At 35.1% G+C, this 25,093-nt stretch overlaps 1 protein-coding gene across 1 annotated transcript in view; it reads left to right on the top strand.

Moving 5' to 3' along the window:
• ArgRS-m (arginyl-tRNA synthetase, mitochondrial) overlaps nt 1-25,093 on the top strand; it is a 121,223-nt gene that overhangs the window by 77,298 nt on the left and 18,832 nt on the right. Inside the window, exons 14-15 of the mRNA XM_090379473.1 lie at nt 10,824-10,951; nt 24,692-24,866. Coding sequence (XP_090235599.1) covers nt 10,824-10,951; nt 24,692-24,866 — 303 coding nt within the window. The remainder of the gene's footprint in view (nt 1-10,823; nt 10,952-24,691; nt 24,867-25,093) is intronic.

Below are 25,093 nucleotides of genomic sequence, written 5' to 3'. Positions count from 1 at the left end.
CCATTCCGGTTATTTGGGACACATTGGGATTAGTGCATTTTGGCCCGATTAAGTGGCTGCTCCAATTATCCGAAGTTTCACGTAAATAGTTGAAAATACGATGTACCCCCCCCATTACAATTGGTTCCGTGTACAATCGAATCACGTTACGATGAACTCACCATAGTAAAGTACCATTCACTATACGATGTGTAGTAAGTGCCAGTCATTGTGATCATATTTGTGAATTGAATTTTAATTCTATTAAACAGCGATTCTAATTAGAGAAAATAGGAGGAATATTATCCACAGGCTATAAAAGCAAAGATGTTTTAAGCACAAATTTACTCTTTATTACCTTACCAATTAAAAAATTAAGTGATACGTGAAAATCGGAAGAATATACATGATAATCGGAATAATTAATACGTACTGTAATATGTACATACAAACTAGTTGACATTTCTGTTCACTGACATTTGTGGGTGGGGGTTAAAATTTAAAACAGTAAAAAGATAAGCAATCAATAACAAAGAACACAGCACACACAAATTGCAAGTAACATGATACGCGCAAGTGAGAACGGAGTAACGAGTTACAAAGCTTTAAAAATAGGAATGAAGAGAAGATCTTAAAATTATTTTTTTTATATGATTGAAGATTTCATGGACGTGTGAACACATTTCACCATAATAACCCACAGAATTCCAGCTGTCGGTATTATTGCAAATTCAATAATAATATCGAGTTTACTATCCGTTTATGATAGATTTCACTAACAGAAAAGCCCAATAAACAGGTGACTGCTGATTGTTTTTATTGATTTATTGATTATGGTTGTGACCTCCAGAATTTCGACCGAACCACGTGGTACCATCGGTGACAATCGTAGGGTAATCTCCATTGCTGCGGTCTCCTGTCTCAATTAAGCGAAGTAAGCCTGGCTATTTTCTCGATTGGTTTCTATTTTTTAAGATTTGTCCCAAATAAACGGCTGCCCCGATTAACCAGTGGCCCAAATAACCGGAATCCACTGTATATGATATCAAAATTATTCTTTGTATCCAGTTCCTTTGTGACCACATCATAATATCCAATCAAATTGGTTAGACAAGACTTCCCCTTAACAAACCCATGCTGTGTCCGAGCTATAACTGAAGTCTTGTCTAGATGATCCTGCAGTGCTTCTTTAACTAGTGCCTCCTTTAATTTCCCTGGAACAGAAGTTAAACTAACAAGTCTGTAATACTTTGCTCTTTGGTCCTCCTTTTTGAATTGGAGTCACATTTGCACATCTCCAGTCCATGGGTACCTCCCCTGAGTATTAGGAAGCTCTAATAATTATGGCTAAGGATTTGGTTACTTCCTTTACTGCCTCCTTTAATATAATTAGATAGATCCCATCCACCCCTGGTGCCTTTCTTATGTTTACCTTCAACAATTTCTCCTCCACTTTGCTTTCAGTTATTACAAAATCATCTAGCTCACTGCCGGAGTTTAATTCACCTCTGGCTTACCCCTCTGAATAACTTCTCATGTGTGAATGTAGATGCAAAATACTCATTTAGTTTGTTAGCTATCTGAGCAGGATCATCCAACAGTTGAACCATCGATATCAAGTGGACCAATCTGATTCATCCCCTTCTTTCTAGAGTTTACATAAGTAAATAACTCTTTGCTGTTTTTCTTTGCATCCTTTGCCAAAGATTTCTTGTAATCTGCCTTTGCCTCCCTAACCTCCTTTGTGACTTGGTTACAGAACAGCTTATATCTATCATAGGCTTCATGTCACCTGTTAATTTATATGTATCCCATGCATTTTTCTTTTCTCCCACATGTCTCATTAGTTCATCTGACATCCATTTAGGCCTAAGCTTTGAACAATATTTCTTAGTTAGTATGAAAAGTCTAGTAGCTTCCAAGATTAATTCTTTGAATGTTTCCCATTTTGAATTTGCTCTTGGTAACATCATCAATTGGTCCCACCGTAGCACACGCTTCTTGATTAGACCGAGGTTCGAGCCCGTGATCACCAAATACGGAGGATGCGGAAAGGTCAGGGAATGACCACCGCATATCCCCTGAGCAATATGTTGCTAATGCTCTTAAAAACAAAACAAACAGCAAATAGGTCCCATATAGAATTTAAATGTTGTCTCAGACCACTGTAGTTACCTTCACGAAAGCAAAAACCCATCCCTTTACCCCTAATGGTAGTTACCTCTTTGAGTAAATCCCACTTCATCACACTGTGATCACTGTCACCTAGTTGTTCCTTTATCTGCAGATTGTCACGCCGAAAACTGTACGGATCTTTCTTCTTTGCCGAGGGCACTGTAACTGGGCAATCCTACCTCGATATGCTGCAGTAATCGTTGATACCTCAAGTTCAGAAATATAGTGATGACTTTATTTACCAGCAAGACACGGCTCCTCCCCACTTCTGTAATGACATTCTTGCCTATCTTAACACCGAGCTACACAAGTGCTGGATCGGACTCGGACATGCTGGAGAAAGGGACGAATGTTTCTTGAAATGGCCGCCAAGATCACTGGACTTAACTCCCTATGATTTCTTCTTGTGGGGAATTTCTTCTTCCTGTTTCTACATAAAGGATCCTGTTTATGTACCACCTTTGCTAGGTGTCGTTCAGGAACTAAAGCAGAGAATTGAAGAAGCTACCACCATGGTCACACAGAGAATGTCAAGCGTTTGATTACCATGTGGACATTTGCCGTGTCCAACGTGGTTCCCACATTGAATCGTTGTAAAGTGATGTGATGTAAAAAAATCTTTGATATTTTCTCATTCACAAGGTATGTATGTGATATCTGTCCTAGTCTTTGTGCAATAAATCACTGAAAGTGTTCCCACCATTTATAAACACCCTGTATTATTAATATATTTTATTACTTTTTGAATTTACATGTTCATAAATGATTCTGCCAGTTATAAAAAGGTAAGAGTATGAAAATTAATCAACTGGTGATAACAAGTTTGGCTTGTAATATTCATGAATGTTTTAATTTTGTTTTGTGTGGGTAGGCAGCATAAACAGGTAGATTCAAAGGTGCCACATCACTTGACACACCCCTGCAGTGCCTAAAAAGTTTTTGAATGAAAATGCCACATAAACTGGGAATTTTACATGATGCTCACAGGAAAATTTTTAAATAATGAATATTTATAGTGTACAAGTAGATTATAGAATTTACTAATATTGTATTATTACTTAACAGAATTCCCTAATTCTGTTAAGTAATAATAATGTTTATAATGTTTAGATTACTAAATATTAGTTTAGTATATAATGTTTAGATCACTAAACATTATATACTGCCAGCAGTATATAATGTTTAGTGATCAGTTTATTTAATCTGTGAAGTTTATTTATTTAATCAAAATTCTCTTCCCAATAGTAAACTAAGGTGATATCATTTTTATCACTTTTGTCTTAATTTTATTTATTATTTTTTTTGTTTTTTTTATTTTCCCCAAAAGAATCAAAAAATAGTATCGGAAAAAAATGTGACACTTGATATCCACAGTTCAATTTGACTGTGTATATTAAAAAATTACCACAATGCACAAATCTCGCTTCTTATGCTATGCTATGCAAAACTGCTTATAATACTTTTTTTGACCTATTGTCATGTAGACTATTGTAGTCTATTGTATTAAACTGCCAGATTGTGCTACTTGCCAATGAAAATGATTATACTGTTAAAATGAATTTATTTAATTTTGTTAATATCTTAAACTACTCTTCATCAAGATCCTTCAAATAATTGAAAGTAAAATCTTGGACAAACATATTCAAGGACAGCTTTAACAATGTAAAAATTTTTAGAATAAATTCAGTTTTATAAATCAAACATTCATGAATATTTTGAACTAAACAATTTTTGTTCCATCTTGCTTTATACTGTAAATTTTATGATACAGTCTTATTGTTTCTAAGCAGTTATATGAATAACTGATTTCCACAAGTTACACTTATTTGCTTTTTAGTAAAGCGAATTCACACACACACACACACATATATATAGAATAGAAGTAATAGGTACAGGAGTTGTAATAAGAGGAATATATGAAGGAATATAGACCTGGGTTACTACTGTGTAGAGTAGAAGGCACCCATAACTATAAATAAATAAACGATAGGTGGTTATGCTTTAGTATAGAGAGAGAACAGCAGGTAGTGTAATCAACCAACGGGTTAGCTAAAATGGAAAGGCAGTCATAAAATAACACAATTTGAACCAGCAACAAAGTAAGTCAAAAATATTATATTTTTTGACTTTCTTTATTATATTATTAAATATTATATTATATTTAATACAACATCGTTAACGAAAGCCAGCTGTCAAAATCAGTAAAAATGCAGCAAAAAGTAAGACCTCTGTTTCTAACATGAAATATACATAGCACATGGTAAAAAGAGACCAGGTTTTTAGTTTATTGTTAATGTTCAGAAGCCAGGTTAATCGTAATGTTAACGTATATATCATGGCTGACCCGACAGAGGCAGAGAAATGATAGATAATAAGCAATATATAGGTAGTAAAAAATTACTAAAGATCATTGAAAGTTGAAATCGCGAGATGGAGCAGACGGTCATGAATTGTACTTACTGATTTCGCAAGCCGGAGGAGTGGGGACGGTTGTCTGGTATACTGCGGGGAGAGAAAGAATGCTACGTGCTTGTTTCAATCACTATATGGTATGTAAAAGCGACCTCGGGCATGGGAAAGCAGTAAGGCATACGGGGTTGACAGGGAGATTAAACACAACGAGGTCACAAGTCCTAGGATAGGGGAGAAGGCATAACATACAAAATAGCATGAAAAAGATGCTGAATTTTATATGAGGCGAAGTCAGTATGTATAGCAGTAAAATAGCATCTTGATATTCCTTTCGAAACCTAATCGTGCACAAGAAATAAAAGATAGGGATTCAGAACAGTAAAAGGAGAGTGAGGATGAGAGGAATTAGTAGTGCTCGGGTAGTCCGGGGTCGCTAGCCCGTTCCAATAGTAGAACCCTGAATGTAATTTCTGGGCTGTGTCTCATGTGTTTAAGTCAATAATGTTAATAATGGTGGAGGTAGACCATTATAATACCATTTAGGTTTTATTAGCATTCATGACGAAAATATAATTACATATGATGCCAATAAAAATACACGGCTAAGGTAAAGAAAGCCTACACGAGAAGCACGCAAAAGTTCAATGAAATTTACCGGTAAAAGTACTTTGCCGTAAAGGCATTTGTATTGTTGCTCGCTTGGTAAACAGATGGTGGGTGTTATCGGTCTGGAGTAGAAGTTGAATCCCATGGGAGCTTGAAACCCTCCCGAAGTGGATGGGGAGGTAACCTGACCTTTTTTCTTTAGAATCACTAATTTAATCAACTAATTGAATCACGAACAGAGTCATATTGGAAGTTCTGGCATCGTAAAAAATGTAGTAGTAGTAGTAGTGGCACGTGATGCAAGAAAGCAAATGTATGAGCTATGCAGCATCAGCCAAAAAAAAAAAAAAAAAAAATCACACCATTCCCTTCAAATGCCTGTCCAGTTCCTCCTTAAATTTATTCAAGCTATCAACTTCCACAATGACAGATGGAAGTTTGTTCCAGCAATTAACCACCCGCTGGCTAAAGGCAAATTTCCGCACAGCTATTCTACATCTGTCTTTTCTTAATTTGAATTTATGCCCCCTTAGGTTCGTAATCTGAACAAGTGGAAGGATCCCATCAGAATTCAGCGTGCTCAATCCATTCAAAGCCTTATATACCTCAATCAGATCACCGCGCAGGTGCCTAGTCTCCAGCCACTGCAATTTGCAGAACTTAAGCCTCTCTTGGTAAGAGTACCCCTTCATTCCCCTCACCAATCTTGTTGCCCTTCTCTGTACCCGCTCAAGTAAATCTACATCCTTCCTAAAATGAGGTCTCCAGACCTGTACGCAGTACTCAAGGCTTGGCCTGACCATTGCCTTATACAGAGGGATAATCACCTCCTTTTCCCTGCTAGCAAAATTCCTATATATCATTGACAAAACCCCTTGACCTGCCCTGGCAGCCTGTCTGCATTGCTCAGAGAACTTCATATCTGACTGCACAATTACTCCCAGGTCTTTTTCATTTACTACCACCTTAAGTGTAGTACCACACAGTTGGTACGTTTCTCTGGGGTTATTTCTACCCATATGCAGTACTTTGATTTGTCAAGGTTAAACTTCAGTTGCCACTTCTTAGCCCATCTACCCAAATTATCTAGATCCTGTTGCAGTAGCAGACTGCCATTACTGTCATTAACAACCCTGCCAACCTTTGTATCATCTGCAAACTTCGACATTAAGCCTGATATACCTTCATCAATATCATTGATAAATATACAAAACAACAGTGGACCTAACACCGAACCCTGTGGGACTCCACTAATAACATTAGTCCAAGAAGAGCAGCACCCATTGATTACCACCCTCTGTCTTCTCGCACTTAACCATCCTTTTATCCATTGTAGCAACTTACCCTTAATACCATTCTGCTCCAATTTGTACAATAGTCTTCCATGTGCAACAGTGTCAAAAGCTTTCCTGAAATCCAAATATATGATATCAAAATTGTTTTTTGCATCCAGTTCCTTTGTAACCACATCATAATATCCTATCAAATTTGTCAGACAAGACTTTCCCTTAACAAACCCATGCTGTGTCTGAATTATTGCTGCAGTCTTGTCTAGATGATCCTGCAATGCATCTTTAACCAGCGACTCCATTATTTTACCCGGAACAGAAGTTAAACTAACTGGTCTGTAATTACTCGTGTCACCCTTTGTGAATTGGGGATACATTTGCACATCTCCAGTCCATAACGTATATTCATAACGTAGTTTCACCAGTAAACTTTTTCAAAAATTGCCGTGCTTCTTGTGTGGGCTTCCTTTGCCTTTTTTTTTTTTTCTTCTTAATAAACAATTTATCCACTAGTCCACCAGTGAAAAAGGTCGGGTTACCCCCTCCACTTCGAGAGGGTTGAATCCCATGGGAGATTGCCCATGGGATTCAATTTCTAATCCTGACCGATAACATCCACCATCTGTTTACCAAGTGAGCAACAGTACAAATGCCGTTACGGCAAAGTACTTTTACTGGTAAATTTCATCGAACTTTTGCATGTTTCTCATGCAGGTGTTCTTTACCTTCGCCAAATATACATACTGACTTCGCCTCATATAAAATTCGGCGTCTTTTTCACGCTATTTTGTACGTTATGCCTACTCCCCTATCCTAGGACTCGTGGCCTCATTGTGTTTAATCCCCCTGTCAACCCCATATGTCTTACTGCTTTCCCATGCCCGAGGTCACTTCTACATACCATATAGTGATTGAAACAAGTATGTAGCATTCTTTCTCTCCCCGCAGTATACCAGACGACTGTCCCCACTCCTCCGGCTTGCAAAATCAGTAAGTACGATTCATGACCATCTGCTCCATCTCGCGATTTCAACTTTCAGTGATCTTTAGTAATTTTTTACTGCCTATATATTGCTTATTATCTATCATTTCTCTGCCTCTGGCGGGTCAGCCATGATATATACAGTAGCATTATGATTAACCTGGCTTCCGAACATTAACAATAAGCTAAAAACCTGGTATCTTTTTACCACATGTGTATGTTTCATGTTAGAAACAGAGGCCTTACTTTTTGCTGCATTTTTGCTGATTTTGACAGCTGGCCCTCATTAACGACGTTGAAATCATTTGAAGTATAATATAAGTAAATAACACTATATTCAGGTATGTGAGGGCAATTTTAGCAAGAGGTTGAATCAGGGGATGGCAAATATGCAAAAATCTGAATATTGTAGATGAAAATATAATACATAGTCGGGAAATTCTTCAGGGGACTACTCCTGATCATGTATCAGGCACTGCCATTTCCAAACTTGTCTGTAGTATTAGAAAAGGGGGGGGAAGCAAATATGCGGCTTTTATCATAAAACTTGTAGACAAGGTAGTCCCTATGCAGTGTAAAAATAAAGTTAATGTAAATTAAAATAAATACAAATTTACAAAAGTGTAATGTGAAATATAATACAAATGTATGGTGTGGAAGGGGTGAAAGATAATTAAATTAATGTGGTTGAAAATTAAAATTCAGATATAAAGCAGAGAAATTTGATCGAAAAAGTGTGGACAAGCAAATGGTATAGGGAATGGAAAAATTCTTGGGGAGGGGAAGGGAAGAAAAAGATGGTCCAAAGAAGGCGAAAATAGCAATAGAATTGAGGATAGATGGAGTGTTCATATCCCCTTCGTATTACACTAATAGTCCTATGAACAGGAAAAAAAATAGGAAAACACAGTATAAAGATAAAAAGTGTAGAAAAATTCATTAAAAATACTGAACTTACTGGGTGTGTAAGGTCCAACCTTAAAGAAAGGGTTCTGATATAAGTGTTAGCCCCAATAATTTTACCATTCCCTATACCATTTGCTTGTCCACACTTTTTCAATCAAATTCTCTACTTTATATTTGAATTTTAATTTTCAACCACATTAATTTAATTACCTGTCGCCCCTTCTGCACTTTACATTTGTATTATATTTCACATTACACTTTTGTAAATTTGTATTTTTATAATAATTTACATTATTAACTTTATTTTTACACTGCGTAGGGCTACCATGTCTACTAGTATTATGACAGACTGCTTATTTGCTTCCCCCCCCCCCTTTTTTTTCTAATACTACAGAGAAGTTTGGAAACGCAGTGCCTGATATATGGTCAGGAGTAGTCCCCTGATGAATTTCCTGTGTATCATATTTTCATCTACTATATTCAGATTTTTGCATATTTGCCGTCCCCTGATTTGACCTCTTGCTAAAATTACCCTCCCATATCTGAATATAGTGTTATTTATTTCTTTGTTATTTATTATTATTATTATATTTTTTTTGTTTGTTTATTTGTTTGCTTCCTCAGTCCCAGTTCATTTTTGTACTAGGTTTTTCAAATTCTTTCACCTGTTTAACCACTACTTCACTTCCACTTTCAACTTTCCTTTAAACTTCTCTTAGTTTAGGCACCGTGTGTACTTTTCATTTCCATTTACACAGACACTTTATCTATTTTACAAACCACACATTATTTATATCCTTTTGCTTCCTTTACTGCTGCACTACATGTTTTGGAGCATTAGACATACAATAACTTTTGTTGTTTTCCTTTTTCTGCTTATTTTGCTTCTTAACAGTTGTATATTACTACTATATATATATATATATATACACACACACACACACACACCTGTTATCTTCAACATGTCTATCTGTCCATCTGCATTAGCTCAACTCCCAGTGGATGGGTCTTCGTGAAATTTTATATTCGAAACTTTTAAAAATATCTATCAAGCCATTCCAAATTTCATTAAAATTGGAAAAACAGAAACCTAGCAATTATTATTTCTTTTCTTCATACAATTTGTATATACAGTTGTGCACCCGTATCCGCTAATTCAGTTACCCGCAGTTAACCGGGGAAAAAAACTTATCACGCACTATCCGCGTGTCCAATACAATGCTTCCTTTTATTTTTTACGATGTCCATTTTAAATCTAATAGTGGCACCTCCATAGCCAGGTGGTGGGCAGGAGCAGCAGTGCGTAGCACTCACTTCTTGATTAGACCGGGGTTCGAGCTCGTGACCACCAAATACGGAGGATGCGGCAAGGTCAGGGAATGACCACTGCATATTCCCGGAGCAATATGGCCTTAGTTGCTAATGCTCCTAAAAACCAAATAACAACAACAACAACAAATCTAATAGCTTCCCTTTATTTTTTACAGTGTTGCGTATGGTTTGGTGACCAACATTATAATGGTTCTTTAGAGATTTAACGGATATACTGTTTTCAAACTTTTGAATAATTTCAAGTTTTTGTTTAATTGAAAGCACAGCTCTTGCATTTGCCCATCATTTTCGTGATTTCTTAACAAAAATAAATAAATAAATAGTCACTATAAAAAATTCCGACATCCCTGACATAAATAACGAAACAAAATTTGTCCTTTTGCAGTGCATCGGAACACGACAGTCGACGTGACACACTAAATCAAAATAAACATTTGGTCTTTTTTTTTTTTTTTTTTTTTTTTTTGAACAGTAGGTGTTGAAGACAGCAGGAGTTTCAAGATATGACTTGCAAAATATCTGTTTATACCTATTCTAGTTATTACTTGAATTTTATGATTTCTGGTTTATTTTATTTGGAGTCTTGAAGTGTTTCGGTTAATCCAATCCCGGTAAATCAAGAGTCTGCTGTACTCTATTATTGGTAATGTCTTACTGTGTGTTTAATTTATCAATTAAACTTTATTATACGTATGTATGTACAAGAAAAATCACGTTATATATGGGGTCATATATAACGTGATATAACGGTCAGATATAAGCGAACACCTGCTGGTATCTCTATGATACCAGCAGGTGTTCGCTTATGTCTGCAGTTTCAGCCATCCACAGTAGGTCTTGGGACATTCCCCCATGGATATGGGGGTCTTACTGTATAAAAAAAAATTCTTAGATTAAATGTAGTTTTAATGTAGAATTGTTAGCTTTAGATAGTCACACATATCGTAAAACTAAGAGAACATAAAACTATACAAAAAATTCTGTAAAGTTGTAATCTTAGTAATAATTGTATTTACTTTTTTCTTATATTAATAACAGAAAAAGAAAGAAAAAATTCAATTAAAGTAAGAAAAAAAAACCAAACACACCTGAAATGTAATGCACTGTGTACGTTAACTAACTTGTATTATATTTCTGTTTAGCTCTCTACACCATATTCGCTTTGGTAAAATAAATGGATTAAGTACCAGAAAAGGAAAAGTAGTATTTTTGAAAGATATCTTAGATGAAGCCCAGCTGCAGGCATTGGAATATATGAGGATATCTCCAAGTAAGTTGGATGCTATGATTTTGGAACTACTCCTTAATGAAACAGTATTATACTTAAACTAGCCTTTTAGATTTTTTATTTAACTCTTTCATGAATGAGTTTCCTGAAAGATTGAGTTCAGGGTGGGCTACTTCATTCTAGGTTAATACATCACTTGGGTAGCACCAAACTTGGTGTTCAGTAATGAAATAGGGGTGTTGTTCAATGTAATATGAATTTCTTCAGCTGTGTGAATGGCTGCTAGAACAGCTCATGTGATTCTGTTAATGATATACAATAACTTTGCCAGCAACAGGGATAAAAAGATAATTATCATATTGTATTAAAGCAGTGATTAGGCCATATCTTGAATACTGCATACAGGGTTGGAAATCTGATTTTTGGATGTAGATCCACTGGAATTATTTGCACGAATAAAGGTGCTCATACCAAGAAAGACATTGAATTCTGGGCGCCTCCGTAGCCAGGTGGGAAGGAGCAGCAGTGCGTAGCACACGCTTCTTGATTAGACCGGGGTTCGAGCCCGTCACCACCAAATATGGAGGATGCGGAAAGGTCAAGGAATGACCACTGCATATCCCGGAGCAATATGGCCTTAGTTGCTAATGCTCCTAAAAACCAAATAACAACATTGAATTCTGTAAATTGAAACTAGGTATCTATGTGGAAACTTTAAACAAAGTGTTTAAGGCTTTTTAAAAGGGTTGAGTAAATCAAATCTTGCTAGCATCTTTACTTTTTTATTAAGTGATATACACCCAAGGGATTTAAATATAAATTGAAAAAAAAAAAAAAAAAGAATGGTTGTAGAATTGATATACAGAAGTCTGCCCCTTATTCAGATTAATTGGCTGTTGGAATGAATTTCTACCTGTTATGGAGATAGGAAGTTTGAACATACTTAAAGAAGGATTGAAGAAATTGCACTGGTCAGCATCAATTTACTCCCTAAAATAATTTTGAATTTTCATAGGAAATATGTTCAAAAACTCAGATATGTGCTTAAAAAGGTTCTTATCACCCTCAGTTTTCAAATGTTATATGCTAATGACTGAAACCAAGGCCTGTATTTGGTTTAATCATCTTTTCCATCTATTTTATCTACTTATTTATTATTTTTTGTAGGACATTCGGAAGGTTTCTAGTGCATTCGAGGACTTTCTACAACATTTCAGAATGTTCCGGACATTCTAGAATGTTGTTATGTGCATAAAAAATGTTAAGATATTTCTGGAAGGTTCTAGAATCTTTGACAGTTCTCTAGAAGCATTGTGAGCCTTCTAGAAACTGTAATTGGTGTTTGGAAAATAGTGTTGTGTGCATAAGTGTAAATTGAAAACTGTTTAAATTATAAATAAAAATCTACAGTTTCTTAATTGTGTTCTTATGTGTGCATACCTCAATCATACATGAAATATGTCGCATTCTTGCTGAAATAAACCTGATAGCTTTGCTACATTTGTGGAGAAGTGGTGTTAAAATCGCAGCAGAAGCCTCTCACAACTTTGCAGAGGTTTACCTCTAGCCAGCAGGTGGTTGATTGCTGGAACAAACTTCCATCTGTCGGTGTAGAAGTTGATAGCTTAAATAGATTCAAGGCACTAAACAAACATTTGGAACGAGTGGATGGGTGAAATGAGGAGTTTTTTTTTTTTTTTTTTGGCTGATGCTGTATAAGCTTGCTTTCTTGCATCATATGACTTTACTAATGCTGATGCTAACTTGTGAGAAAAGCCTATGAACTCTATTTTGGATGCAAGGTCAGAGATCAAGATAAAAGTATGGGCTCCAAAGATTTCCTGTAGCTAATGTCAAGGACATTAACAGGCTGCTTAGAGACAGTCATAAATCAATACCTTTTGCTGCTCTGGCGATATGGTGGGAACCTTGAAACCACACGAATGATTTTTACTTTTGCATGACCAATTTTTCTGGGAAATCCAAGCATAAAGTAGAGTATCCCAATGTACCTTCTGCTCTAAGGCCGGTTCCTTACAATGATACAATGTCAGTGCCAAAGCTACCAGAAACTTATGGACTCTGATTCAGGATTGGAAAAGGAGTCTCCAGAAGATGCAGAACCCAGAATGAGTACAGATCCAGACTTTTCAACTCTTGGTACTGTAAAGCTGCATCTAATCACTCAGGGCAGAATTGAACAATTTGGTCAGAGATTTGGCCCTCTCCAAAACCAAGGTTCAATTTCTAGGATCACAGCTTCAGCAGTGGAATCTTCTTGTAAAGGGTGTCAAGGTGTCATTTTGTAGGAAGAGCCAATCTAACATAATGACCTATTACTCCATGGTGGTGTTTTGGTTTATTGTAACAATGTCCAGAAATTAATGAAAGAGTTACATCTGGAGCACATCCCCGAGCAGTGGAGGCTTTTCATTAATTCATCCAAGGTCAATTTTAAAGCAGTTTTATTCTATAATGGAAATAAGTATCCATCTATACCATTGCTCCATGCATTTCACTTGAACGAAACCTATAAGAACCTACAGGTTCTTTTGTAAAAATTATGCTATCAGAATACAAATTAAATATCTGTATCGACCTAAAAGTGGTAGCTTTGCTGACTGGGTTGCAAGGTAGATATACTAAGTACTGTTGAATTTTATGCAAGTGGGACAGCTGAGTGAAGGATTGCCACTGCAGGGTAAAAAAATGGCCATACCATTCAGAAATTATAGCAGGCCAGAAAAATGTAGCATATCCGCCTTTGGTGAATAAGTCAAAAATCTATTTACCTCCATTGCACATCAAACTAGGTTTGATAAAAATATTTGTGAAAGCGATGGACAAAAAAAAGCTTCATTTCCTACATTCCCATTTAGACTTTTTTCCTGAAAACTTGGGAGCAGTCTCCAATGAATACGGTGAAAGGTTTCATCAAGATATTTCTCAAATGGAAAACAAAGATACCAGGAAAAATGGAGTCCAAATATGTTGGCAGACTACTGTTGGACTTTCATACAGGAGACAGCAGTGGACGATTATAAAAGGCAAAAAATGACAAAATAAGTGTTTTGTTTATCAGATAAACATTTTTGTAACTAGAATAAGGTTAATAAACCCATTGTTTAATATTTAGTACTGTATGTAACATTTTCTCAAAATACAGCAGAACGTCGGTTGTCCGGAATGATTTGAAAGGCTGGTTTTTCTTCTTTTTTTTATTAATGGTAGTATTTGAGACAAATGTTTATTATGCTACAAGAGTATTTCTGCATGATTTTTTTACGTCAGATATTTGGTGAAATGTTGGATTAGGACTGATGAGTTTTCTTGGACACCATGAGTTTAGTCATTCGCTTCCATGAACCCAATTTTACATGACATATTTTCAGTTTAGCTTTAGATTCAGTAAGAATAATATCGGCCCGAAACTGTGCGATTTATTATTTTCTCATTCTCAGTTTTTTTTTGTTAACGAAAAGAAACAGCACTGAAATGGGCAGAAAACCAGGAAGAATGCAATATAATAAAATTGATAATAATATCAATTTGGAACTTGAGTAATAATAATAATAAGGAACCTGAGAGATTTCGCAGCAAAAAAAAATGGTCACAACAAACGAAACAAAAAATGATCGAACATTATTTGAAAAATTACTTTCAGTTTTTTTCCACATAAAATTTGCAGTAAAATACCTATCCGAATATACATACATATGTAAATGTGTGGATGGATTTTTATGTATAAGTTATTATTATTATATTATTTTTAATTAAATAAATTCGTTTTTTTTTTTTTCACACTAAAATCTTTTACCTTAATACATTATAACAGAATTTATTTAATTTTACCTTACATTCCATTATCTGGAAAATTTTGCTATCTGGAAGAGGTCTGAAATTAATTATTCTGAATAACTGATGCTCTACTGTATATGAAATCTTTTTTACTAAAAACTTAGTTTTTGACTTTAATCCCTTCTCCCTTAAAATTGGTGGGTGTTACAGCAATATGGTTGCCTGGTTGCCATATTTGAATATAGCAACATGAAATCTACAAAGAATCAACCTAAATTTTAACAGGAAGCAAAAAAAATGGATTTTTTTTGCTGACCAGTGTTATTAGTGCAAATGGGCAACTGAAATTTTATTTATTTATTTTTTGCTGATGCTGACTCTAAAGCTTGCTTCTTAGTATCATTTTTCCAATATATACGGAAATCAAGTGTATAAAAACTTGTTTCACAACATCTGTTTAAACCTTTGTTATCATTTAATACATTCCACATAATCCACAAGTTTTTGCTTTCTTGATGCACTTAAAATTTCTTATAAGAAAAGAATTTTTTATTAGAAATAATGAGCTCTGAAACAGTTACTTTATGTTTAGGTTAAAAAAAAAAAAATCTGAAATGCCTTTCTAAGCTCAGTAAAATTAAAACTGTGAGGTGGTTCAACTACTGACCTTGACAAATTGTCAAGTATTCTGTTGTCTTCTTGTTCTTGTGGTTTGGCTTGTTTCCAGCTGGCTGTGTGAACATACTCTTAAAAGTGACTCATTCCCTGTTTAGCTGCCTTCATTTTCCATGCATTAGTTATTGTCCTCTCCAAGTTTGGTGTTTCTGCATTAAATTACTTTCAAAGTTAAGTAATTTAAGAATATTAATTTAGAATATTTGTATACTTAATCACATTGTATACCCAATTGAGGGATTGTATGAATTTATGAATTATGAAATTATGAAGACTTGAATTCCAGAAAGGTCAAGGATTTAAATTCGCTGATCAGAGACAGTTTCTGAGGGATATCACCTACTACTGAGTTTAGTTGACCGTGAGGATTTTTCCCCTGTAGTCAACTTATAGATATCAGGTGGTTCAGAATCATGTCATAAATTCTACACTGGGTTCCTGATAACAAAAGGAATTTATAAGAGTCTCAGGGGTATTTTTGTGTAAACTGAAGTTTTTTGTAACCAAACTATGCCAAGTTTCATGATGTCACTTCCAATATTGGAGAAATTAATGCAAAACAACGTGAGTAATGGAAAACAAAAAATAAAATTTATCATATAAAATTTAGCAAATGTTTCCCATGTTGTAATAGTTGCATAATCATATAGCATGAGTTTTTGCTATGACCTGCAAGACCATCATTCCACAGACTTAAATGCAGGAAAGCAACCTACAAATCAAAAGGCATTTCATGTTATTTTAATAATTTTATTTTCTAAATTCACATCAGTCGTGTCGAGTGTGTTTTACATTATTTACTGTAATCCAGTCTAATCATGTCATTTTGCATCCATTTCTGTAATGCCAGAAGTGACATCATCATCATCATAAAAATTTTAATTGTATTTCTTAAAATAAACTGCATTGGTTTTTTTTTTTGTAATTCCTAAGATATTTTCGATTCCTTTTGTCAGGAATTCACTGTAGAATTTGTGACATGCAATTCTAAATCTCCCTGCCTAAACCTGTGCAATAAGAAGTGATATAAAGGGAAATTATGTTACAGCAGGCCCCTGTTATAACGCGGTTCGCTTTACGCTGATTTGCTATAACGATATTCTTATATTATAACCCATATCTGACTATAATGCTGTCACAGATTACTATAATGCTCTTTTACCGATTGCATTTTTGGCATATTTAACGAAATTGTTTCATTTTATGGTGTTGATAGCTTGAAAATGAATAGCAAAACAGCATTAAAATGTTTCCCACGCCGACTTGAGAAATTTTCCCATGCTCAGTAAAATTTTCTCACATGCTAATTTAATTGCAGTGCAGTGACTTGTTACGTAGTTCCGAGATCAACATTTTAAAAAATGATCAAGTATATTGCTGGTAATATTTGCGTTATATGCATTTATCCGAAGTCTAGTCATCACTCAGTACAGTATTAGACATTGTGCGTAACGGATAGTTTACTTGAACATTGTATCGTAATTAATGCAACCAATGCAGTTACATTTTCGAAGAGTTAATAATGGCTGATAAGAATGAAAAAGCAACAACGTCTGGGCGCAGTACGAAGACTATAAATGTAAGAAAAAGACTGAATTTGAAAATTAAATTAGACGTTTTGAAGCGAATTGATTCTAGTCAACGACAAGCAGATGTGTGCCGTAATTTAGGACTTGCAAGTTTAATTGTAAGAACAATTATAAAAAAAATAAAGAATTAATTTTAGCAGCAGGAAAGATAGCTGTTCCACTGCAAGCAACTAGGGCTAGGCCGGCTATTAGGATTGAAATGGAAAGACAATATCCAATGCAAAATTCATTTAAGTTAATTATTATAAAAAAAAAGAGAGAGAGAGAAAGAGAGAGATTAGCTAATATGATGATCTGAAGAAAACTCACCTTAAAAAAAATGTGGAACCATTTAAAACTAGTAACCATTTAAAGCTGGTGGAATCATTTAAAGCTGGTTGAATAGATTTAAAATCCAGGGAGAAGCTGCAAGTGCAGATCAAGGAGCCGAAACTTTCAAAAAAGAACTTGTTAAAATTATTGAAGAGGGGTATTATGTATTATACTTCTCAACAAGTTTTTAACATAGATGAAGCAGGACTTTTGTGGAAACGAATGCCTAAAAGAAGTTTCATATTGAAAGAAGAAAAAACATGCCAGGTTTCAAAGCAGCGAAGGATCGGTTGACCTTGTTGGGTGGTAACGCTGTGAGGGATTTAAATTAATACCCCTTTTAGTTTATTTGGAAGAGGGCCAAAGTTCAACCCAAAATCGACACGTTTTTCATGATTAAATTCATCAATTAAATTTGTGATTTTAATTGGAATTTTAAGTTTAATTTTGATACGTAAGTAGTTACCACATAATTATATACGTATGTAATGCAGAATATTTTATATGTACAAATATTTGAATATTAAATATTTTGACCGACATTTGTGCATCTTTTCACTACTGTTTATTATTGATTAGGAAATATCCTATGGCACCGACCACAACTCACAAATACATATGTTACCTTATGGGAATGTGGTGCTCCCTTAGCGCGGATTCACTTAGCGTGCTGTTTTTCCGGAACGAATTATCAGCGTTAAGCAGGGGTCACCTGTACTTAAAATTACAGAATATAGTCTGTTAGTTAAAGATGTAATAAATTAGGAAAACTAATACCATGCTCTGACCAGCACTAAACAGCTGAAGCTGTTTAGTGCAAATATAAATCAGGTGGTAGTAGTGGGTTTGACGTGCTAAAGCTGCGCCTATACCACCATCTATATTTTATTTTATTTTTCCTGTCTATATAAGCTGGTTAAGCTTACATTATGTCAGTAGTGTGGCTCTGCTCTGAGTGCTGTCTGTTCTATAGTTTATTTTTCGCTGCATAAGGACCACCGCTATGCAAATCCTCTGTATTTGTGGATCGATCGGAGGATGGAGGGGTGGTTCGGTCCTTCGATCGGTTCGCCTTTGTGACGATTTGTCTAGTGATTGAAATGCAGCGATTCAAGGATCATTATTGGCCTCGTGGTCCTCTGTCAATATAGGGCATGATGGTCAGTCTATTATTTTGTTACTTTGTTTCATTTTAGTAGTTCGTTTTAGTCCCGTTTTGATATTTCACGTCTCTCGGAACTGGTACCTTAAAAGGGGGGTGCCGCTAAATTATTATATAATTGGCTTCATATTTTTAAATTTCTAAATTATTTGGAGACTTTCGGCTACATATTCAGGCTTGTTACCTTTACTTTTCCCCTCCCTGTTGATTTAATTTTTATGTTAATTTTTCGCTGTACAGTTTTGCTATGCTACTGGTGTATGTATTAATTTTATTTTTATTTTTTATATTAATTATCGATTATTTATATATATATGTATATATATATTTTTTTTTTTTTTGATCACTACTTTTAAGCCAATGTTCTATATTTGTTAAATTTTTGTTTCGGACAATATTGCGTTTATGCGACGTTAATGCTATTGTAGGATGAACAATTAAACATTATACGTGCATTGATATATTAGGTTGAGTTCCTGATAGATTTTGCTTTGCAGGTGGTGGGGATTTTTTTTTTTGGCAGAAAGTATTATCTGTAATTAAGGCCTAACTAACTGACTAGCGGTAGTTCTACTAGCGGTTGTTGGATTGCCTATGGCTCCATGTATTAACATGGAGCCATAGGCAATCTATTATAGGCAATTATAGGCAATTATTATCTATTAACATGGGATCAAGTTAATAAAAGTATAAGGTATAAAATATAAAGTATAAATATAAAATAGGAAGGTGACTTTCTTTCACATGGCTGTCTCTCTGCTACTTCCTCGGGAGCTTTGAGCAGATAGATAGCCGTACTAAAAGGATGCCATGGGCATACCCATTTCTGTGGTCTCAATAACAGTTTTGCTTTGTAAGTACTCATTTTTAGGTTATGGTTTCCTAAGTTAATAATTCAAGTAAATCAAATGAATCTTATAATCTGTAATTGTTAATTTTTGGTTAACTTTAGTTTTAAATTTGGGATTACTGTTAGCTGAAAACTGGGATTGAGACCCAAAGCCCGATGGGTACGTATCATAGTTACTATAAAAGTATATAGGTATTTACCTGTGATCAGTATAGCTGTAGGTTGGTGGGAGAAAGGACCTGCAAGTTGCTCAGGAGCTGCTTTATAGGGGATCGAGGCGCCATCTGGTCTGATTTGTTGGTTGGTCTGTTTTTAATTATAATGTATGTTTTAAGGGAGGGTTAATTTGTGACTAGGTGACTTGTATTCAATTTGTAATCGATGATTAGGTGAATACCTCTATTGATTTTTGGGTAAATGCATAAACTTCACCTACCCCAGAGCGAAACAATGCACATACACAATTTTCCAATTAGCTAAAAATGTACATGGTAATGCTCTAAGAAACAGTAAAGTTCAACAAGAACATAACAGCCACAACAGCACCAACACACAGAAAATTAACAACTTTGAAGCAATGCTGAATGAATGGGATAATTATCCCATCAACATCAAAACCATCCACAACACCCTGTTTTCACTAAAGCACAGCAAACTAAAAGTCTTAAATAAAATCTGCCTACAATACACCTTTAAAAACATACATCTCAAACACATCATAGAAGACATTACCAGATTTAAAATTGGATTAACCACCCCGAAAACAAAGCAAAAGAATACTGCATAGTAAAATACCAAAATCGCATTTTTGACCTTGTTAACCTCAAAGAAGTCTTTGATAAAACCATCAGAAACCTACCTATAGATAAAATCAACATAAAAATCAGATACAGATATTCTAGACCCATCGGAATGGCTTTATGCAACTATAAACACACCGTAGCAAACCTGAACAAAATTGAACCCCTTTGTCACTCCATAGAAAACAAATATAAAGATTACATAGAACCGCATCACAAGCACATAATCACAGGTGACCTCAACGTTGTCGAGGATCCAACATTAAAAGAAATCATGGCTAAAGGAATGAAATTTAGACCAAACACCCACACCAGACTAGAAAGCATACAAAAATCTATTAGAATGGATCTCTTACAATTTGCTTATAAACTAGATTATAAATATAACACACCAGTGGAAGCATTCCAAATTTGGATCAACAGCACCTCAGATTACATTATGGCAAGATTCAGAGACTATACAACACCAATATAACTACAAGCAATATAACAAAATCAGACTTACAAAACAAATTCATTATAATTAGCACAGACAAGGCCAATAACAACTTCAGTATTATCTGCAAAAAATTCTACACAAACACACTCAAAAAAGAACTGAACAACAGCGAAACATATAAAATCACCTCCTCCAACCATAGCACTATTACTAAAATACTAATAGCCATGCATAAAAAAGTTAAATTAAAAATCAAGAACACCAGATTTCCTTTTGTCTACTGGATCCCAAAATTCCATAAAGTTTCGGTGGGCTGCAGATTCATCACCACATGCAGGAACAGCTATATCAAAAACCCCAGTGAAAAACTAGAGGCCAAACTAACACAATATCCACCAACCTCACCAACACCAAATTCATTTGGTGTTGGTGAGGTTGGTGGATACATAGATAGAATAGATAGAAGAACATACATAGAATACATCAAAAATAACCAACCTATGACTTTAAAAATATATTTACCAGCATTTCTCACAATAATTTAAAAAGAGTGCTTACAGACTACTATAAAGAAAACCGGGAAAGACTAGGCTGTAGTAAACAGTACTGGCTAGACTTAATAAACTTATGCGTAATCAATAATTACCTACTCAGGAGACAACATCTATGTACAAAGTAGGGGGGTGGCAATGGGAGCAAGCAGCTCTAGTTCCATTGCCAACCTCTACCTGCACTACTACGAAAGCAAAATTAAAGATGACATAACCCTCTTCAGATACATTGATGACGTCTTAATTGTTAACTGCAATAAATTCAACAAATTAGCACTAGAAATATATCCCACAGATCTGACCATAGAACGCACCAACCCCAAAAGCCATATAACTTGACAGCGAAATAACCATCAAAGAAAATAATATCTACACAGAACATTTTGACTTCCGAGCCATTAGACTCACAAACTGGGAGACCAATTTAGCTAAACAAATACATGGTAATGTAATCAGAAATCAGACTAAAAGAATAATACACATCTGTAGTAACCAGAAAACATACTGAACGCTTTACAAAAACTAAAAACTAATTTAATTCAGAACAAAATGTCTGTCAAATTCATCAGATACCACGTTAAAGCAGCCATTCAATCCAATCTAACCCTACATCACCCCAACTCTAATCCTTATAGGGTCACAGAGCAACTATTTGGGCCCCTATTAGACCCTCGGGTTCATCGTGCTCAGACAAGGCTCGTTACCTGACCGCACTGCAACCCAGACGTCCGAATTCAAACCCTAATACAACTATAATAACAGTACTCATGCTGACCCAACTATATTAAACCCCATAACTATCACCACGCTTCTTAGCACAAACTTCACTGGATATTTGACATTACATAACAAAAAGGCATCCTTAGTCGAGTGGTCAGGCACTGGAGTGCAGTAGCACCACTCTTTGATAGACTGGGGTTCAAGCCCTTGACTGTTAATACGGTCGATCTGCCAACCCGCACTGGACCAGCGTGGCAGATTACGGTACATTTCCCTCAAATGAATTGTTGAGGAGGCTTCCATCCTGCAGTGGATTGATAATGGCTGCTGCTTACTTGCTTTTCTAACAAAAGGGACACAAATAACAACATAAGCTAACACACTGCAGATTATAATAAAGTTTAAAGCACCACAGGGTTATAATCACTGAAAAGGGGGTATGTAAATATGTATATAGTTATCCCAATGGGCATACACGGGCTGTTATGCTGTAGAAAGGTTATACCAGTCCTTGTCCAGCGGATAGCATTACACAAAAAAAAAAGAAAAAAAAAAAAATGTAATCCTTAATTGTAATTACCAATATGTAATCCTTAAAAATTGCATTTACCCAAAAATCAATATAGGTATTCACCTAACCATCAATTACAAATTGAATACAGGTTGCCTAGTCACAAATTAACCCTCCCTTAAAATAAAAATTATTAATTTTTTTTTTTTTAGGAGCATTAGCAACTAAGGCCATATTGCTCCGGGGATATGCAGTGGTCATTCCCTGACCTTTCCGCATCCTCCGTATTTGGTGGTAACCGGCTCGAACCCTGGTCTAATCAAGAAGCGTGTGCTATGCACTGCTGCTCCTGCCCACCTGGCTACGGAGGCGCCTAACATACATTATAATTAAAAACAGACCAACCAATAAATCAGACCAGATGGTGCCCCGACCCCCCTATAAAGTGGCTCCCGGGCAACTTGCACATCCTTTCTCCCACCAACCTACAGCTGTACTGATCACAAGTAAATACCTATATACTTTTATAGTAACTATGATACATACCTGTTGGGCTTTGGGTCTCAATCCCAGTTTGCAGCTAATAGTAATCCAAAATTTAAAACTAAAGTTAACCAAAAATTAACAATTACAGATTATAAGATTCATTTGATTTACTTGAATTATTAACTTAGGACAACCATAACCTAAAAATGAGTACTTACAAAGAAAAACTGTTATTGAGACCACAGAAACGGGTATGCCCATGCCATTCTTTTAGTATGGCTATCTATCTGCTCAAAGCCCCCAAGGAAGTAGCAGAGAGACGGCCATGTGAAAGAAAGTCACCTTCCTATTTTATATTTATACTTTATATTTTACACCTTATACTTGATCCCATGTTAATAGGTAACGTGGAACCATAGGCAATCCAACAACCGCTAGTAGAACTACCGCTAGCCAGTTAGTTAGGCCTTAATTACCTTGGAATCACGTGCTTGGAAATCACGATATGGAATGAAAGCACCCACACATTTAACAATTACTCGTTTGCGGGATAAATTTGAGAATAATGGAACCATTCAGAATATCAATAACTTAGCATGTGGCAGGAAGAGGTCATCAAGAAGTAATGAAACTGTTGAAGCTGTAAGAAATGCAGTCTTGTGCACTCCAAGAAAATCAACAAGACGGTGTTCACAAGAGCTAGGTTTAAACCATACAAGTGTTTTTAGAATGATGAAGGAATTAAACTTTAAGTCATTTATACCTCGATTAGTGCATGCAATCCAGGAAGATGATCCGGTCAATGATTGCAATTTTGTGAGCAGTACATTAAAAAAAGGCGAAAATAATGCTTTTTGGGATACAATTGTGTGGTCAGATGAGGCCACATTTAAAATTAATGGTCATATAAATCATCAAAATTGTGTTTACTGGGCCACTGAAAATCCACACATCACATCTACAGAAAGATGTCAATCTACCAGGCATTACTGTATGGATGGGGCTCTCTTCACGTAGAATAATTGGTCCCTATTGATTCAATGACACTGTTAATAGAAATAATTATCTGGATATGTTGAGTGATTGTGCTGTACCAAAAATCAGGAGACATGTTTGCAGATATGTTGTTATATTTTCAACAAGATGGTGCACCTTCACATTATCATACAGCTGTGCACAATTACGTTGACAATGAATTTCACGAGATAGCTATCATCAGAAATGGGTGGGCAAATTTAGTTATAAGTTGAAAAAGGATTAGCAAAAATGCAAAATCTTATGTTAGCTAAAGTTAATATTGATACTTGGTCAGGTATGGTCAGGTACTTTAGCTAACAGATTTTGCATTTTTGCTATCCTTTTTTCGACTTATAACTAAATTTGCCCACCATTTCTGATGATAACTATCTCACCTTTTATTTTATTTTTTAATCATTTTGTATTAATCATTTTACTTTACTGTTCCTTCACCTCAAATTGGCCTTGCAGTTCAGCCAAGAATTTTCTTAATTCATCATAACATATAGGATATTCACATCCTTTATCTCTTTTTACAAAACTACAATACTTCTTATTTCTGATATCCTCACCCTTCTAGTTCTTGGTATGTTGTGTATTTTTCAATTCCATCTGTGCACCTTTATCAAACTTTATCAGACTTATCAATTCCTACATACATATATAAACTTTTGTATCCTTTACTGCTGCTTTGCATGTTTTGGTGCATCTGTCATACCTTACTTATTTATATTTTTATTTTTATCTATCAACTGAAACTACATGTTCAAACTCAAGATTTTATACTACATTTCATATATATATATACATCTATATATATATTGTAAAAATTTTATTTTATTTATAATTCTTATTTTATTATTATTTTTAAGACACCAGAACAACTGATGACTTTGATAAAATTGCTGACATATTAGGGATTTCAGCTATTTTTATAGCTGATTTACAGAATAAACTTAACCGGGATCTCAATTTTGATTGGAAGAAAGCTTTTCAGAAGAAGCACTCAGGCCACCGGCTACAGTACACCCATGCAAGACTTTCAAAGTAAATTATATGTATATGGTTTATTAATTATATTTATATATAAATATGTTTAATATATAAATGTAATATGACTCTCAGAATTAACCTCCCCCGCCCTAGCATTTAATAAGTAATACATCCGTTGACAAATGGTGGAGGGTATGAGTATACAAAATGGATGCAACTATGCATTCTACTCTTTCAGTCATAGGGAGCTATACTCACTACACTGCCAGAATTGAATAAAA

This window comes from Mastigoproctus giganteus, chromosome 8 (assembly GCF_048544385.1).
Source record: "Mastigoproctus giganteus isolate SK-2022 chromosome 8, ASM4854438v1, whole genome shotgun sequence".
In the NCBI taxonomy this organism is placed as follows: domain Eukaryota; kingdom Metazoa; phylum Arthropoda; class Arachnida; order Uropygi; family Thelyphonidae; genus Mastigoproctus; species Mastigoproctus giganteus.
The sequence above is the reverse complement of the archived record's forward strand: the minus strand, read 5'-3'. Positions and strand labels throughout refer to the sequence as shown.